Consider the following 20628-nt stretch of genomic DNA (forward strand, 5'->3'; position numbering starts at 1 on the left):
TGGGACTGAACCCAGACCTTGTGGTTGGTAAACAAGCTACTTACCACACAGCCACTCCTGCACCTATATATTTTCTTCTTTCTTTTCATTGACTTTCTGTTTTGTTTCTTTTTAACAGAGGCTTATCAAGTAAGAATCATAAAGAGAGAAACTTCAATGTGAAGGGTAAACTGACCCAAACTACAGGACATTCTGATGTTAGCTTTGACGTGGTCTATGGAGAACCAAGCAAGAAAGCAATCAACACAGTGAAAGTTAACTTAGCTTTTAGCCACAGCATAAAACCCATTGCACGGGAGGTCACCTTTCATGGGTCAGTTAAAAGACCCAAAAAGGTAAGAAAAAGGGGTCCATTGAATTTACTTGTTTTTGCAACTCATCTAATATCCTACTATAACAATCACTTACAAGGCTTCACTCCCCTACAGAGCAATCAAACTAGAAACCATGTGATTGTGAAGTACCTTTTCAAACTCTACCTGTCTAACACCCGTGGACATATTTACAAAGTCAGACAACAGCACAGCTCCCATGACTTTCGGAAACATTCTTTCACGCTAAGAGTTGCTGACGCATGGAACGACTGAGGAGCCACCAGTTGCCAAAGCAGACACTCCGAGGATTTTCACCTGAGCCCCGTCTGCTGGGTTGTGGCCCTAATACCACTCGGTGTCAGACCAATCCGCCTTGGGTGGCCCTACCAGGAACCGAAGTTCCCGACGGCATAGCTCTAACACTACCCGTTGCCAGTGTCCCCACCACAGTGAGGAGAGGATGGACTTTGGGGACGCAAACAGACACTCCGAGGATTTTCACCAGAGCCCCGTCTGCTGGGTGGTGGCCCTAATACCACTCGGTGTCAGACCAATCCGCCTTGGGTGGCCCTACCAGGAACTGAAGTTCCCGACGGCACAGCTCTGACACTACCCGTTGCCAGTGTCCCCACTTCTCATTTACAGCAAACCCCCACAATTCCCAGTCCCTTGTCACTTTCTTTTCATATTGTTTCTGCCCTCAATTATATACTCTTTAATCTTTTACTCTTTTATTCTTTTACTTGTTTCAGTCATTTGACTGTGGCCATGCTGGAGCACCGCCTTTAGTCGAGCAAATCGACCCCGGGACTTATTCTTTGTAAGCCCAGTACTTATTCTATCGGTCTCTTTTGCCGAACCGCTAAGTGACGGGGACGTAAACACACCAGCATCGGTTGTCAAGCAATGCTAGGGGGACAAACACAGACACACAAACAAACACACACATACATATATATATATATATATATACGACAGGCTTCTTTCAGTTTCCGTCTACCAAATCACCCACAAGGCATTGGTCGGCCCGGGGCTATAGCAGAAGACACTTGCCCAAGATACCACACAGTGGGACTGAACCCAGAACCATGTGGTTGGTTAGCAAGCTACTTACCACACAGCCACTCCTGCGCCTATATAAGAACATTTGTTAATATTCGTAACCCATGTGTTGATTTATCTAGCAATAATCAGTAATGAAAGGTATTTCTACTAACCTTTAATGTTCCTTGTTTCTTTTTCTCTTGTCTTTTCAGGTCAACTTACAAATAAACGGTACAGCTTTCTACACCCACATCTGGCCACTGAGGAAGGTAGACGTTGCCCTTTCAATGTGGGGTTTTGATAATAAGCAGACAGAAAACAAAGTTCGTGTGTTCTTTAGCAACGGCAGAGTTAAAGGTAGTCGCAATATTGAAGCAAATGTTTCTCTGGATACTCCGCAGAAAGACATGGGAATAGATGTAAAAATTGAACACCTTGTCAGCAACATTTACAAACATAACGTTTTTGTGAAATGGCAGAAAGGAAAAAGCGCCGGTGTGGACAGTTTGATGAAAATTACCTCTCAGGACTTCCAGCTGGAAAACACTGTTAATTTTCCCAACAACAAAAATGCTAAACTGATGGTCAATGTCAATAAGAATAACAACAATTATAAAGGTTTTTCTATGATTCATGCTGACCAAGGCATCATAAGCAAGCAAAGTATTGATTTGAAAGCTAAATCTAATGTAAAATATATCAAGAGCGGAGGGAATACACATGGAGAGGTGAATTTGGAATTAGAATCAGATGCATCCAATAAGCTCAAGTTTACAGCAAGCCATCATGATACCAATGGGCAAAAAACAACCACCAAAATAGACATGACAACACCATTTGAAGCTCTTAAAAGTTACTCTGACAGTATTGAACAAACAGTCGATAATAAAGAATTATCTTATAGCAGAAAAATACAATGGAGGAGCTACGGAAATGAAAATGATATTAAAGCTGACGTGAATTACAACAAAGCAATCCAAAAACTTAATGGCACTTATTCCTCATCAATAAACACCTACAAAACTGATGTGGAACTGGGGTTTAAAAATAGCGCAAACAAGAAAAGTGCCCTGTTCAAAGTGAAACACAACAAACCAACCCCTCTTGTTTTTATAAAAATGGATCATGCTAGAGATAGACGTCAAGTAACAACAGATGCTAGTCTTATGTTTGATATGTCTAATTCTAATGGAAAAGTCAAGTTTGCCATGCAGAAGGATGACAGAGAAATTGCTTTTAGTGGCGATGCCAATGTTAAAATTTCCAATAAAAAACTTGAAGGTACATATTCTTTGAAACATAACATTGCTGAATCTTCAGTTAAGCTTGATTTCCGTAATAATAAAAACCAAGGCGCAATATCAGCTGTTGTTACCAAGAACAAGCCAGGAAATATGAAAGCTGATGTCTCTGTGACACTTAACAACAAACCACAACTGAAGCTGGTTGGCAACTCCGTCTGGTCGAAAAAGAACATAGATTTGAGTGCAGAAGTGACTGATCATAAGGATAGAAAGACCACTGGCTCCTTTAACCTCAATCTGTCTGGTACAAGGAAGACAGCCAATGCTGAAATTAAGTCCGATTCAACTGATATCACACTTAGTGGAGCTCTTAATATCCAAAATAATGCCAACATTGATAGCGAATTGCAAATTGGAGTTAATGGAAAGAACCTGTTGTTGTCTGGAGACTATAAGAAAGAATCGGCTAATCATAGAATTAATGCTAATATCGGACTTCCTGACGGCAAACAAATTCAGATGCAAACTTCTTTCAGCAACGCTGCGAAGAAATCATTATCTTTCAATGTAAAGAGTGAAGATTTTATTGACGTGGATTTTTCTACTCAGCTAGACAATGTGAACTTTATGGTAGACGCATCGGTCGAAGTGTTGCCATATCTGGAAAAAACACATCTGAAAGCCACTTTGGCCAAAGATAAAACGTGGGAGGCTTCAGCTGAACTGGAAACACCGTATGACCCTATAAAACAGGCGAAAGTAACTGTGTCGTTGGTAATTGATGGAAAAAAACAAGACATGATCAGCGTTAAAACCTTTCTGAACTCCAAGAAATTCTCTAGTTTCAAGCTCCTTACCAATATTAAAGGTTTAAACAATTTCAGTGTGAAGACAATTGTTACCACACCACACTCGAAGTTCAATGAGTTCTTGTTTGATATCGCACACAGCACTGACTTGAGGAATTTTGATTCTAAAGTAGAGATGAAGGCAGGTAAAATATTCATGATTAAGTCCACTTTGAAGAATGAACAACATAACACAGATATTGACTTCAATATGAATATGGGTGGTAAGACCCTGGGTGGTAAGTTTGTTAGAAATAAGTCAGACATGACATTCGACATGTCCTACAAAAGAGGACAGGATATGTATACAACTCATTTGATGACCAATGGCAAGCAAGGCAATTTAGAACTCACAGCTCCAGGAGATAGGAAATTTAATGCTAATATGGACTTCAGTCCAAGTGATGTTAAGTTGAATTTGGAAACTTCCCTGCAATTAGACACAAATAATTACAAATTCGTTGTCGCTTATGAACACAAGGCCAAATTTCACTTGCTATTTTCCATTCCATCCTACACCAGTGAGGTGATGATGACCTTTTCAGGTACTTTGGAATCATTCGACTCCCAAGCTGATTTCACTTTCAACAACGACAAATACACATTCACTATGGCCAACAAAGATAAAATGTTTGCAGCCACTGTCACAACTCCTTTGATAAAATCAAAAATGGACTTAACAAAGAACGGAGGTTGGGACATGATGACAATGAACTTTGAAGCCAAATATAAAAACATTGATAAGCCAATAATTCTTTCCCTAGAAAAAGACCATAAAAAGATTAATTTTGATCTTAGTGCTCCAGCATTTGAAATTCAGTTCCAAATGGATAACAAAATTAATAGTGTAGTGGTGAATCTTTCACTTAAAAGCATCAAGTTTGAACTGGTCTATTCTGACAAGGACGCCAAACCAAAGAGTTTATCTTTGAACTTGTCCATACCAAAACACAATTTTGTTACAAAGATCAATTTTGATGAGAAGAAAAGTGGCATGGATGGAAACATTGTTACCACTTACAACGGGAAGAAACTTAATCTGAATGGTTCCTATAAAACTATGGATCAAAAGAAGATTTTCAATGGAAAGATAGAGACTCCAACCAACACTTATGACATAACAGGTACACTTTCTGGCAAAATGAAGAAGTTCAAAATTACAGCCAAACTACAGCATAACAAGAATGTCTATGAAATAACAATGTCTAACAAGGCTTTTAAGACATTAAACCTGAACTTGTTAGCACCAGGTTTCAAACTGAAGATGGACTTTGAAGGAGAACTGCAGAAATTTAAGTATTTCACTAGTATGAACTTTGGCGAAAAGCAACTCAAAGGTTCGATTTCCAACCAAAACTATTGGAATGGTATCAACGTTGACATTACAGTTAAATTGTCAAATTATGAAATGAAATACGAATTTGACAGTGACATGGGAAAAATGCATCTCAGCACCCAGTTACTATGGAATCAGGATCAATACTCATTTAGTTCAACTGTAAACACTGATACTCATACTTACGCCTTGTCTGTCTTATCGCCATGGTTCACTTTGAAGACAAATATCATGAATGGTTTCCAATCATCCAACATGGAAACCAAGGTGATGCTTAGCCACGGCACTTATGATTTAGCTGTTTCACAGAATGGCCAAAGCTTAAATATCACCGCCACTGGACTGGGTAAGCAAAGACTTAACATCCAACTGAGTAAGACATCTGTCATTTTGCGTTTCCAGAATGAAGATGACATCCATGAATATCATCTAACTTGGACCAAGGACGGATTTTCAGTTAACTATTCTTTCCCAGTGAACAAAGGTGAAGTGAAAGCAAAATTTAATAGCTACAAGGATTTCACTGTCAATGCCCAGCTACTTAACAAGAGAAACACTTACAAACTGGAAGCCACAAATAACAAAAACAAAGAAATTAAATTCCATACAACCATACCTTATGGTAAAGAGCTTCTCCTCCTCTTTGAAAATACCGGCAATTCGAGAAATGGTAAAATCCGAGCAACAATTAAGTATGGTGAATACTATGGTGAGTATAATGCCAGATGGCAAAGTGATGACAGCAATGTTTCACTTCAAATGGGATTAAATCTTGATTCAAAGACGACAAAAGCCACCATAAGTTTTAAACGAGCATTTGAGCCTAATATGGAAATACTTTTCCACTCACTCGAAGTCACTATTAACAACAGGAAGAGCTCGATCAAATCGACTGTCAATATGTCGAATGGTTGGAATGGTTCCATTGTCCTTAATGATCCTTACACTGGTCGCGCTGTGCTGAGGTTCAAGGTGAAGCCAACGGATATGCGCAATATTAAATCGAACGTGATGCTCGACCATTATCTGACAGGAAATGTCTCCGTTAACTATGAACATACCTTGACAAAAACCTCTTTCATGAGCAAAGGTGACCTCGAAATGGAAAATGTCAAATTTGGAAAGTATGAAATGGAAGTAAACTTTCAAGATAAGGACTATAATATCAAGGCAGATATTAAAAATGGAAAATATAATATCAACTGTAAAGGATCGTTTAAAGATGGCCGGAAGAGTATCAGCATTCAGGTGAAAACTCCATTCAGATATTTTAGAGATGTGACTTATGGAGCTGAATTTCACTCAAAGGGAATGCTAAAATTTAGTATCACCCTCCCCAGACAGTTCTATGCAGCCAAGATGGACTGGAAAAATGGCGGTCTTACTACCGATATTGACTTACACATGGACCGAAAGGACGTATCTAAGCAATTTAAGGTTGTCGTGTCATACATGAATGCCGATGACAGAGCTACTGTCTCCAGGGCGACCAACGTCAAACTGATCCATGGCAATACTGTTTTGACTACAGATATCAACTTGAAGAAGTCACGTGACATGTATATGATTAAGGGAGAGTTTAGTTGGGGAGAAGAGGATGACCAGAAAATTGGTGCTGAACTCCATATAAAGACAGCTGAGAAGAAGGAAATGTCCCTCACTTTGATGTCACATCATCGTAACTCTGTCATAACATGCAGTCGCGAATCTGGTCGGGACCGGCACAACATCATGTGTGCACTGACCCCAGATGCTAGCAAGAAGAATAACAAGATTGAAATCGATGCTGATATATTCAATTACGACAATAAAAAGATATTTGACATCAACATCAAATTACCCAATCAGAAAAATGTGAGTAGCTTTCAGGAATATGCCTTCTTTAACCCTTTCGTTACCAGCCTGGCTAAAACCGGCTCTGGCTCTGAGTGCAAATGTCTTGTTTCCATAAGTTTTGAATTAAAATCTTCCACCAAACCTTAATCACAATTTATGTTCCTAACACTGGCTTAATGATAATTAAGTTATTTTACTAAATTCTTTGTTATATTTAAAATTAATTGAAAAATACACAGAGCATCTCAACAGAAATATGGTAACGAGAGGGTTAAAATATATAATAGAGAAACAATTCTTAACCCTTTTGTTACCAACCTGGTTGAAACCGGCTCTGGCTCTGACTACAATTGTCTTGTTTTCATAAGTTTTGAATTAAAATCTTCCACCAAACCTTAGTCACAATTTATGTTCCTAACACCAGCTAAATGATAACTAAGTTATTTTTACTAAATTCTTTGTTATATTTAAAGTAATTGAAAGAAACACAGAGCATCTCAACAGAAATATAGTAACAAAAGGGTTAAAATATATAATAGAGAAACAATTCTTAACCCTTTTGATAGCAACCTGGCTGAAACCACCTCTGGCTCTGTAGTAGCCACTCCTACGCCTATATGTTAACAAAAGGCTTACATGTAAACCGTTTGTTTTTCAGAGCATGAAACTGAAAATCGTTACAAATGGACCTAATGAGAACACTATATTCAGCATCCGCACACAGCTTAGTATTGGCGAAGATGCTACTAACATAATGGTTATGGAAACAAAGCTGAGCAACAACAATGGTAATTACACACTCAACTGGATGTTTGAACATCCATACTCAAACTTACATTTGGAGATTATGGCCTTCGCCAACGCACAGCGGTATAAATACAACACTGGAGTAGAACTGAGCTATTTGACTTCCAATCGCAAAATGGAGAACCTCATGTTGCGTGGAGATATCGACAAACACAGAGGTGAAATGAACATTGAGGTAAGAATTTTGTGGCTTTTAAGCAATAACTTCTTCTTCTTACTCTTTTACTTGTTTCAGTTATTTGTTTACTTGTTTACTTATTTACTTTTTTCAGTTATTTAATATCCTACTATAACAATCACTCACAAGGCTTCACTCCCCTACGGAGCAATCAAACTAGAAACCATGTGATTGTGAAGTACCTTTTCAAACTCCACCTGTCTAACACCCGTGGACATGTTTACAAAGTCAGAAAACAGCACAGCTCCCATGACTTCAGGAAACATTTTTTTCACGCTGAGAGTTGCTGAAGCATGGAACAAACTGCCGGCATCAGTTGTTAGTTGTCGGAGCACTGCATCCTTCAAAACTTCCATGCTTCCTGAGATTCACCAACACAACACCTGATTTTCTCCCCTCCATACACACGCAAGCATGTATCTGACTCATACACTGTTCACTTCCCAGACATTTGTACACTACTGCATATGCTTTATACGCACTTTCTGACAAGTTGTGGTGCACCTGAGCACTGTATACAATAATTTCATTATTATTATTATTATTGTCATTATTATTATTATTATTATTATTATTATTATTATTATTATTATTATTATTATTATTATTATTATTATTATTATTATTATTATTATTATCTGTATACAACAGTTCCTCTGAGAATTCTTTCTCAATGCTTTTTGCTCCTTCCCCTGGTAATAAATTCTCTTTATCTATTTCAGATGAAGTTACCCAAGAAACATCTGCAAATTTCAGGCTCTGTTGCCAGTGGCGACCAATTCGCAGTAACTTTCAATAAAAAGGAAAATGGTATGAAAGACATGCACGCTTCAGCAACAATCAACCGTGATACCAAGTATATGCTCTTCGAGATGAACTACGACCGAAGTAAGACTCCTTTTTCTACATCACTTCACTGTGTTATGAGGTTAAGAAACTTGCTTCACAATCACATGGTTTCTAGTTTGATTGCTCTGTAGGGGAGTGAAGCCTTGTGAGTAAAGTTGGTATGGCAACACAAAAGTATTGTGAGTGGAATTGGTAGACAAAATAAATGCTTTGTGAGTGAAATTTGGTTGACGAAATATGTGGTTTGTGAGTGGAATTTGGTAGACAAAATAAATGCTTTGTGAGTGGAATTTGGCAGAGAAAATGAAAGCTTTGTGAGTGAAATTTGGCTTACAAAATATATGGTTTGTGAGTGGAATTTGGCAGAGAAAATGAAAGCTTTGTGAGAGAAATTTGGCTTACAAAATATATGGTTTGTGAGTGGAATTTGGCAGGGAAAATGAAAGCTTTGTGAGAGAAATTTGGCTTACAAAATATATGGTTTGTGAGTGGAATTTGGCAGAGAAAATGAAAGCTTTGTGAGTGAAATTTGGCTTACAAAATATATGGTTTGTGAGTGGAATTTGGCAGGGAAAATGAAAGCTTTGTGAGAGAAATTTGGCTTACAAAATATATGGTTTGTGAGTGGAATTTGGCAGAGAAAATGAAAGCTTTGTGAGTGAAATTTGGCTTACAAAATATATGATTTGTGAGTGGAATTTGGCAGGGAAAATGAAAGCTTTGTGAGTGAAATTTGGTAACTGAAATGATATGAAAAAAATATTGCAAATGAAAGATGTGTGTATGCATGAAGCCAGATTCAGACCCACCTCACTTCTTCTTTCCTAAATAGTTTAATAATTTCTCTGTTTGTTGCTCATTTTAGATGACCCTAACAAGGTGTTCCGCATGAAAGGACAAGTGATGAAGAATAGGGCAATAATGAAGGCATTTACAAATGCAGGACAAAAGGTTAACAAAGAGGGAAGGATAAACATTGAGCTTAGGCCCTCAAGTATTCTGCTCACCCAGATTTTCTGGAACCCCGACATCGCCAATGAACTGAACGTAAGTTTAAAATTCCAGAGTTGTTTCACACATCCCACACACACATTTTCTTTAAAGAATCCTTCTCCCCAAACATCATGTTGTCGTTTATCGTTGTATCAAAATTTCACTTTGATCCTCTTCTGTCTCACTTTCCCTTCTGCCTGCCGGGAAGAAGGCAACCTTTTGGTATTGGCAGACAAACAGGAACAGCACAAGGTTGACATGACTCACCCAGTCGTGCTGAGGACATGACACCCTCTCTAGTGCTGGTGTCATGATAAAATGCTGCCAGTGTACACTGTAAAAATTGTTGCTGATAGAAAGAGGACTAAGTCACAAAAACAAAAACATGCCAGGAGTGGTTGTGTGGTAAATAGCTTGCTTACCAACCACATGGTTCCGGGTTCAGTCCCACTGCATGGCACCTTGGGCAAGTGTCTTCTACTATAGCCTCAGGCCCACCAAAGCCTTGTGAGTGGATTTGGTAGATGGAAACTGAAAGAAGTCCGTCGTATATATATATATATATATATATATATATATATAAAATGTGACCGCATGTGTACCAATGGCGATTTTTTTTCCTCTGTCTTCCCTTCTCTGGATCTTTCCTTCTCCTATGTTTCCGACGAAGAGCTCCGCTCGAAACGTTGAACCCTTCTTCCCTTCCTTCCTGAGCGTTCAATAATACTATATTTGTTCCACGTCCTCGCGTTGTTGTGTTTTCTCTTTGTGTTTTCATGTTTGGATTAACTATATATATATACATATATATATATATATATATATATATATATATAATGTGTGTATATGTTTGTGTGTCTGTGTTTGTCCCCCCAACATCTTCAATTAATATTTTATGTAAGGATGCGAGCTGCACCCGACCAGTGCAGGGACCTCTCATCCTGTTACAACATCTTGTCTGTGTCGGTAAAATATCATTGCTTTTTTTTTTTCAGGATTATTGTTATGCTGTGCTGCAGCACTACGGCAATGAGATTAAGTCACTTGGTGACGGATTAGGTGAATTCCTGTCTGAGGAGATACCAGAGAAGGTTAAACTGATGAAGAAGGCCTTCAGTGAACCCCTGGATATTATGACCAGCTTCATGTCTGCGGAGTATGACCACTTCTCAAAAGACATTGCCAAACATGCCAAGCAAATTGGTGAATTCTATGAAAGAAATACTTTCTACGTAAAGTCCGCAGTGGAACTTTGGGACTCGATGTGGGTCAGTTACCAAAGAGATATTGAGAACTTATGGAGATATTTTCAGCACTTCAACAGGAGGATGCAGAACATGATGGAAGAAGCTGCAATGCACATTGAATATTACTACATGCAAGCTCAACGCGAGTACCAGGTATGTGACTCAGTGTTAAATCTTAAAGGTATTATATTTGAATATCAATAGATAATTCTCAGGTTAACATTATATATATATATATATATATATATATATATATATATATATATATATATAATATATATATATATATATATATACACACACACATATATATATATATATATACGCATATATATATAGGCGCAGGAGTGGCTGTGTGGTAAGTAGCCTTGCTTACCAAACACATGGTTCCGGGTTCAGTCCCACTGCGTGGCACCTTGGGCAAGTGTCTTCTACTATAGCCTCGGGCCGACCAAACCCTTGCGAGTGGATTTGGTAGACGGAAACTGAAAGAAGCCCGTCGTTTATATGTATATATATATATGTGTGCGTGTATGTATGTGTGTGTGTATATATATATATATATGTATATATTATATATGTATGTGTATATATATATATGTATGTATATATGTATTTATATATATACATGTATGTATATATGTATTTATATATATATGTTTATATGTATGTGTATATACATGCATATATATATATATATATATATATATATGCATATATATATATATATGCATATATATATATATATTATATATATATATACAAGCATTAGCAATTCATATTCCTCAGAAAGTTATATATATATATATATATATATATATATATATATATATATATGTATACATACACACATATATATATATGTCTGTGTATGTTCCAGATTAAAGAGATGGAGATGTCAAGGGCACTTGATGAAATCCTTCACTACATCCGAGAGCAGTACAACAATGGCTACAGACATTTGCAAGTTCTTCACCGAGAAATCCAGATACACATCAACAGGTTCCCAGTCATGATGAAACGTAAGTAAGACAATCGCTTTTCTAATACATTGCCTTATTGGTTATTGATTATAGAGGCAGATATTTGATTTTTAGTCATGCATTGATTCCTTGAACAGGACACTTCATTTCACATTACTCCAGTCCACGTAACTGGCAGAAATAAGTAGTACCTATTTCTTTACTACCCACAAGGGGCTAAACATAGAGGGGACAAACAAGGACAGACAAAAGGATTAAGTCGATTACATAGACCCCAGTGCCTATCTGGTACTTATTTAATCGACCCCGAAAGGATGAAAGGCAAAGTTTACCTTGGCAGAATTTGAACTCAGAATGTAGGGGCAGACGAAATACCTATTTCTTTACTACCCACAAGGGGCTAAACATAGAGGGGACAAACAAGGACAGACAAACAGATTAAGTCGATTATATCGACCCCAGTGAGTAACTGGTACTTATTTAATTGACCCTGAAAGGTTGAAAGGCAAAGTCGACCTGGACGGAATTTGAACTCAGAATGTAGCGGCAGACGAAATACCTATTTCTTTACTACCCACAAGGACAGACAAATGGATTAAGTCAATTATATCGACCCCAGTGCGTAACTGGTACTTATTTAATCAACCCCAAAAGGATGAAAGGCAAAGTCGATCTCGACAGAATTCGAACTCAGAACGTAGCAGCAAACAAAATACTGCTTAGCATTTCGCCCAGGGTGCTAACGTTTCTGCCAGCTTGCCACCTTTCATTTAAAGTTAACCATCTCTCCCTTGTTATTGAAACTACTAGGTCTAGTTGTTGTCTTTGTACGAGACATTGTGTATCTAGGACTATATTTATCCAATGTACTGTCCCTTTATTTCCAAGGCAAACGAAATATGATTTCTATTAACATGGCTGATGGTCGGAGTGGAGTTGGTACATACAGTCTTGGTGGTTGTGGTGATGGTGCTGGTGGTGGTGAAGGTAGTAGTTGTAGTGGGGTTGGTTGCAGTGGTCTTGGTTGTAGAAGTTTTGGCTGTTGTGGTGACAGCAGCAGTGATAGTAGTGGTGATAAGTTGGTTGTGGCAATCTTAGAGGTAGCCTCTACTCACCAACAGCCTCAAAATTCTTCTTCCCCCAGCATCACAAACATCTTGAATATAGATATTCCACCACGAAGTCTGATTTGTTTTTTGGCTTATATTTTTTATCAGGTGCACGCCGCCAAATGAGAGAGCATCCTATTGGCAAAACAGTCCTGGAGAACGGCGAAAGGATCTTCAACGCAGTCTACCAACATGTGTCAACTCATCCTTGGGCAGATTCTGTAAGAGATATTGGATCAAAGGTCTATCATCAGGTAATTTCACCGATAAATCTTTGTTGTTGTTGTTGAAATGATTGAAATGCAATAGATCGATACTAGGGTCATAATTATGGGTGACAATTTCATATGACACCGCTAGGAAAAACTGCCGTTCAAACCAAAAAGAACCCTGTATTGTAACCCTACTCAACACACACACACACTTTATTAAACTAATCTCTCTCTATATAAACGGCAGTTTGTCTGTCTGTGTGTCTGTGTGTCTGTCAGGTTGTACCCTCACTCTGACCACGGCTTTCAACCGATTCTGATGAAACTTGACACACACATAGCCCAATGTCATAATTCAAAATAACACAGCGAAAATTTTGAATAGTTCCCCCAGTTCTGAAAAAAATCGATAAATTCGACATGGGGTCGAGAATCTAAGCTTTTTATATACAACACATTTTCTGTCTAGGTGACACAACTCGACCTTTTTATCGCCCAAAGGGACAGCTAGGAACATCGTATACCCAGAAGTATTCGAGTGAAGAGAATACATTGCAACCTACACATGCGCCTTCGTTCCCTAGAGGGAAAGGACTAGATTGGGATTAGTTGTTGCCTACTAGGGGCTCTTACATACCCGGGCAAAGCCGGGCTATGCTGCTAGTTATACATAATTACTAATACTTGAATCCTTTATTTTTGTCTGCTAGGCCAAGTGGGCTTTCGATTATTGGCAAGTGGAAGAAAACCTGTACAGCCTGAAAGATAATGTTGTCAAATACATAAGAAAGGAACTGAACACCTTGGCTGATATCTTCGACAATCTTAACTTGAAGACCTTGATATTTGATCCGAAGAATGGTGAAATAGTTGTAGAATTCCACTACAAATCGTTGTTGTCCGCATACAAATATGCAAGATCGATCAATCAGGTTTTGAAAAGCATCACCCATGTTGTAAAGAAGTGTGTCGACATGTTGCCAACTTCGTGGTGGAGTATAAGCGACGTTTACTACACTCTGAAACCTTACACCAGCCTACGCAACTGGCTTCCTCCATATGAAGGTTCGTATTTCACTTGTCTCTCTGTCTTTCCTTCTTTACAGGGAAGTCTGTGAATACTCTTTTACTTGTTTCAGTCATTTGACTGCGGCCATGCTGGAGCACCGCCTCTAGTCGAGCAAATCGACCCCAGGACTTATTCTTTGTAAGCCTAGTACTTATTCTATCGGTCTCTTTCACTTGTTTCAGTCATTTGACTGTGGCCATGCTGGAGCACCGCCTCTAGTCGAGCAAATCGACCCCGGGACTTATTCTTTGTAAGCCTAGTACTTATTCTATCGGTCTCTTTTACTTGTTTCAGTCATTTGACTGCGGCCATGCTGGAGCACTGCCTTTAGTTGAGCAAATCGACCCCAGGACTTATTCTTTGTAAGCCTAGTACTTATTCTATCGGTCTCTTTTACTTGTTTCAGTCATTTGACTGTGGCCATGCTGGAGCACCGCCTTTTAGTCGAACAAATCGACCCCAGGACTTATTCTTTGTAAGCCTAGTACTTATTCTATTGGTCTCTTTTGCTGAACCGCTAAGTTAAGGAAGGTTCGAAACACGGAGTAGATGAAACAGAGGCAGCTGAAGAAGGGGAATGTTCCTTGTGTTGTATGTCCTTTACTCTGTTTTTTCGTTGTTTAAGAAAAATGTTCAGTTGGTTTTGTGTTTTTGTTTTCGTTTCTCATTGTGTTCGACGTGTTTTTGGTGTCCTGTATCCATATATGCATGTATATATACATATAGATGTAGGTATATACATATATGCATGTATATATGCATATGTTTTATTTATTAATTTGCTATTTTATATATATATATATATATAATTATTATTTGAGGGAATAAAATCCAAACTTACAAGGAAAAACAATTCAATTTAGAAATACTAAATTAAATTCCACACAATAAATATATATACCTATTTTATACATTATATTATTTTTGTAATTTACTTAATCTTTACTTTTTAAACTTTTCTATTATATGTAATTTTCTAGATGGTGTAATTTAATTATTCATTTTGAATTGATAAAAGGTGTGTTTTTTCTAATATTTAATATATATATATATATATATGTGTGTGTGTGTGTGTATAAGAAATTAAAAAAGGAAAATACACACACTTACATGGTTATAATATAATTTTTAATGTATCGACCGGTTTCGCAATCGCTATTCATGATATAATGTTTAATTTATATGAATATATATTTTGTCTTAAGAAGAAATTTGGTCCATATTGTTTGTAATGTGTGTGTGTGTTGTTGTTGTTGTTGCTTTCTTCTCAATCCTATCCTTATTGGAATACTTTCAGCCCGAGCATCTATGTTTGCTAGTCACATTCGGACATTTGATGGTCGTCATTTTGACTTCAAGGGGATCTGCAGTTACATTTTGGCTTATTCAGAAAGTAACTTCGAAGTGATTGCCAATTACTCACCAAAAAAGAACCAACCTACACTTCTGTCGGTTAACATTAAAATTGGAGAGAATGATAATCTTCGCTTCCTTAAAGATTACAGGGTAAGAAAATATTGTCTGCTTTAACTTGTAAATAATTGACATTTTTCCTCCCATCTCTCTCTCTCTCTCCATTTTGGTATATTCTTATATCATGTCTACACTTCTCTCATATCGTTCGGTTTTCTGAGTTTCTCTTTTAATTATGTTTCTGTTCTAATTTCATTCTTTTTCTTCTTCAATCAATTCCTTCATTCCTTCAGTCAATTCTTTTATCCCTTCAATCAGTTCTTTTATCCCTTCAATCAATTCTTTTATCCCTTCAATCAATTCTTTTATCCCTTCAATCAATTCTTTTATCCCTTCAATCAATTCTTTTATCCCTTCAGTCAATTCCTTTATTCCTTAAATCAATTCCTTTATCCCTTCAATCAATTCTTTTATCCCTTCAGTCAATTCTTTTATCCCTTCTATCAATTCCTTTATTCCTTAAATCCATTCATCTTTTACCAGCCGGATTGCCAAGTAGCCAAAAGAAAAGAGAAGCCTTGCCCCACCCCATGCAGTCATTTATTTCACTCATTCATCTATTTCCTTCCTTCTCTAATTCTAACATTAATTTCTGCTCGTCTACCAGGTTATACACAACGGACGTGTAGCTGAGCTTCCATTTAATACTAGAGACGCAAAAATCTTCCGTACCAACAACATCGTCACTTTATTAGGCAACAGTGGCTACACCATTGAAATCAATCCATCTTCTGGATTCTATGCTGTAAGCGTGAGCGGCTGGTACTTCAACAGGGTGTCCGGTCTCTTTGGCACAAACAACAACGAACAATATGATGATATGCGCACAAACACCGGACAACTCGCCTCTGATTTAGAAGACTTTACCCTCTCTTGGATAACCACTCTCAAATGTCGTTCCGAAAACCAAGCTGAAAGGCACAATGTTCCAAACAGCCACATGTGTAGCGTTTTTTATAAGGATACATCATCTCCCTTCAGAAACTGTTTCAAACAGGTATGGATTTTACTTAAGGCTTCAGGGTTTTGTCAGATGTCCTTTATATGGAATTGAATGAGTGAGTATATATGTATATGGGAGTGTGTGTAATTTTATATATATACTAGCAGTATCGCCCGGCGTTGCTCGGGTTTGTAAGGGAAATAACTATATAAGCATTTTTAGAGAGTTACTTCCCTTATATATTAGCAAAAAAATGCATTAAAAATAGGAAAAATTGATGGTAAATATTTTTTTAAATCGTAGACTCATCGTAGACACGCGCTAATACCCAGAAGGGCTCGATATGAATGACGACTATAAGATACCCGCTTTTGGTTAAACTGCACCGCAAAATGTGGGAGTAGTTAGGAATCTAAATTGTAGGAGACAGACACTCACACAACTTCACTTTTATATATAAAGATATATATAAATTCTGTTTTTAAATGACTTGCTTCAAGAGTTGCATTCGGTACAATGTATTTATTTATTTTAGTAGTTTTGACTTTAAGAGCCCCTCCTGGCGTGTGGCATTTATGTGTAGTAATGCCCTCTATATATAATATAAATAAATATATTTAAGTGAAAAAATTGGTGGATTTTTTTCTCTTATGAGGTTTTTCACGCTGACTACATGATAACTTCTTATAAAGATTTTATCATATTTTTAAAGTGTATATATATATATATATATATATATAACCCATGCTAGCATGGAAAGCGGACGTTAAATGATGATGATGATGATGATGATGATATATATATATTTCGTTTTTGGATTTGGTTTCCAAGACTCTTTATGTGAGTTCGTGTGTTGAAGTATATTTTGTTGTGTCTGGTGAGAGTCATTCTCTTTTAGTGCCTTACGGAGAGTCAAAACTAATTGGAAAGGTTGCAAGACCCAATGAAAATTTTAGAAAAATAAAAAAGAAATAAGTGGAAATTTTACTGGTGAGTGTGTTAAATTATAAGGCACCAAAAATGAATGACTCATCCCAAACACAATATATATATATATGTGTGTGTGTGTGTGTGTATAAAATAAATAAATATATAAATATTATATATATAAAATGAATAAATACATAAATATTATATACATACATATATATATATGGAAGAGTGAGTATCAGAGGATAGGTTGTGAGAGTAGGCCTGCATAAATGGGTAAATAACCAGAATTTATAGACAGAGAAAGAGAGGTACAGAGTGAATATGAGACAGAATAAGATAGCAGAGTAGAAAAGGTGGATGTGTAGAAAAGTGCACTGGGAGAAACCAGTGTGACAGACGATTAGAGATAGGGAAGGAGTTTAATAGTGGGTGGGGTTCAGTTCAGTGTTGGGGGAAGTGAAGAAAACATGACAACAAAAAATATTGATGGAAGAGTGAGTATTAGAGGATAAGTTGTGAGGGCAGGCCTGCATAGATGGGTAAATAACCGGAGTTTAAAGACAGAGAGGGTCAGAGAGAAAGAAAGAAAGAAAGAAAGAAAGAAAGAAAGAAGGAAGGAAAGAAAGCAAGAAAGAAATAAGGAAAGAAAGAAAATTGGAAAGGTTGCAAGACCCAATGAAAATTTTAGAAAAATAAAAAAGAAATAAGTGGAAATTTTACTGGTGAGTGTGTTAAATTATAAGGCACCAAAAAGAAAGAAAGAAAGAAAGCAAGAAAGAAATAAGGAAAGAAAGAAGGAAAGAAAGAAGGAAAGAAAGAAAGAAAAAAGGAAGGAAAGAAGGAAAGAAAGAAAGAAAGACATATCTGAAATTATATTTTGTTCATTTTTATATCTTTTAGGTAAATCCTGAACACTTCTACGCAGTCTGTAACAGCTACAGTTACGCCATGGGAGAAGGAAGGAAGGTTGTGTGTGACTTGGCCGATTATTACAGCAATGCATGCATCTTTAGAGGAGTATACCTTAACAAATTACCATCATGCAGTGAGTAAAGCTTTTTCCATCTCCACACACATATTTACATATATAAGCCTTATTTTCTGTCAAGGGCTGATATGCCCCATTATTAGACTATTTTTGTGAGTTATTGCTGTGCCGGTGGCACGTAAAAAGCACCCACTACACTCGCGGAGTGGTTGGCGTTAGGAAGGGCATCCAGCTGTAGAAACACTGCCAGATCAGACCGGAGCCTGGTGCAGCCTTCTGGCTTCCCAGACCCCAGTCGAACCGTCCAACCCATGCTAGCATGGAAAACAGACGTTAAACGATGAAGGTGTTAGGAAGGGCATCCAGCTGTAGAAACACTGCCAGATCAGACTGGAGCCTGGTGCAGCCTCCTGGCTTCCCAGACCCCGGTCGAACCGTCCAACCCATGCCAGCATGGAAATACACCCACTACACTCATGGAGTGGTTGGCATTAGGAAGGGCATCCAGCTGTAGAAACACTGCCAGATCAGACTGGAGCCTGGTGCAGCCTCCTGGCTTCCCAGACCCCGGTCGAACCGTCCAACCCATGCCAGCATGGAAATACACCCACTACACTCATGGAGTGGTTTGGCATTAGGAAGGGCATCCAGCTGTAGAAACACTGCCAGATCAGACTGGAGCCTGGTGCAGCCTCCTGGCTTCCCAGACCCCGGTCGAACCGTCCAACCCATGCCAGCATGGAAATACACCCACTACACTCATGGAGTGGTTGGCATTAGGAAGGGCATCCAGCTGTAGAAACACTGCTAGATCAGACTGGAGCCTGGTGCAGCCTCCTGGCTTCCCAGACCCCGGTCGAACCGTCCAACCCATGCCAGCATGGAAATACACCCACTACACTCATGGAGTGGTTGGCGTTAGGAAGGGCATCCAGCTGTAGAAACACTGCCAGATCAGACTGGAGCCTGGTGCAGCCTCCTGGCTTCCCAGACCCCGGTCGAACCGTCCAACCCATGCTAGCGCAAAAAACGGACGTTAAACGATGATGAGGATGATGATGATGATTTGCATGGTGAATGCTATAACCCTTTAGCATTCAAACTGGCCATATCCGGCCAAAAGTATTCTGCCTGTTTTATGTTCGAACTGGCCAGATCTGGTCTCTCACACCAACCCTACAATATCGTTTTAAAAACTAACAGCTACCTCATCAAAATCTCAAAACTACAAGATAATGCATGATTAGTTCAAAACAATGTGGATGAAAAAAGGATTAATTTTGGCAGAATAATGCGAACACTAGGGCAGGATTCTTAACAGCATTTTGTTATATGTTCTGAGTTCAAATTCTACCGAGATCGACTTTGCCTTTTATTTTATCAGGTTGTTGTTGTTGTTGTTGTTGTTGTTGATGTTCTTGTCCTTGTTGATGATATTATTATTATTATTATTATTACTATTAGTAATATTGATGTTTTGTTTTTCTTTTTTTTTTTCTAACAGGATGGATTGGCAAAAAGAAGTAAAAAAAACGCACACCCCTATATTAGAATTTTTGAGGAAATGGAATAAATTAATTATTTGAACAAATTGAAAATAAAATGTAAAACTTGAAACTTTTTTTGTCATGTTATCTTTTACTTGTCTCTGAATTTATCACCTATACATACATATACATCATCACCGTCATCATCATCATCATAACCCTTTTGTTACCATACCTCTGTTGAGATGCTCTGTGTTTCTTTCAATTAATTGTAAATATAACAACGAATTTAGTAAAATAACTTAGTTATCATTAAGCTAGTGTTAGGAACATAAATTGTGACTAAGGTTTGGTGGAAGATTTTAATTCAGAACTTAAGAAAACAAGACATTTGTACTACAGAGCCAGATGTGGTTTCAGCCAGGTTGGTAACGAAAGGGTTAAGAATTGCTTCTCTATTATATATTTTAACCCTCTTGTTACCGTATTTATTTTGAGATGCTCTGTGTTTCTTCCAATTACTTTAAATATAACAAAGAATTTAGTAAAATAACTTTGTTATCATTAAGCTAGTGTTAGGAATATAAATTGTGACTAAGGAATGGTGGAAGATTATAATTCAAAACTTATGAAAACAAGACATTTGTACTACAGAGCCAGATGTGGTTTCAGCCAGGTTGGTAACGAAAGGGTTAAGAATTGCTTCTCTATTATATTTTACCCTCTTGTTACCAT

The 20628-nt window shown here is 37.7% G+C and overlaps 1 protein-coding gene across 1 annotated transcript in view; it reads left to right on the plus strand.

The window, feature by feature from the left end:
* Positions 1-20023, plus strand: part of LOC118768488 — a 36712-nt gene extending 16689 nt beyond the window's left edge. The window contains exons 9-21 of the mRNA XM_036515106.1: positions 119-335; positions 1571-6640; positions 7281-7604; positions 8330-8495; positions 9322-9503; positions 10445-10849; positions 11577-11718; positions 12897-13042; positions 13711-14065; positions 15367-15575; positions 16150-16539; positions 18319-18463; positions 19911-20023. Coding sequence (XP_036370999.1) covers positions 119-335; positions 1571-6640; positions 7281-7604; positions 8330-8495; positions 9322-9503; positions 10445-10849; positions 11577-11718; positions 12897-13042; positions 13711-14065; positions 15367-15575; positions 16150-16539; positions 18319-18463; positions 19911-19933 — 7774 coding nt within the window. The 3' untranslated portion in view covers positions 19934-20023. The remainder of the gene's footprint in view (positions 1-118; positions 336-1570; positions 6641-7280; positions 7605-8329; positions 8496-9321; positions 9504-10444; positions 10850-11576; positions 11719-12896; positions 13043-13710; positions 14066-15366; positions 15576-16149; positions 16540-18318; positions 18464-19910) is intronic.
* The last annotated feature ends 605 nt before the right edge of the window (positions 20024-20628 follow it).

Source organism: Octopus sinensis, linkage group LG30 (assembly GCF_006345805.1).
Source record: "Octopus sinensis linkage group LG30, ASM634580v1, whole genome shotgun sequence".
NCBI classification, from domain to species: Eukaryota; Metazoa; Mollusca; class Cephalopoda; order Octopoda; family Octopodidae; genus Octopus; species Octopus sinensis.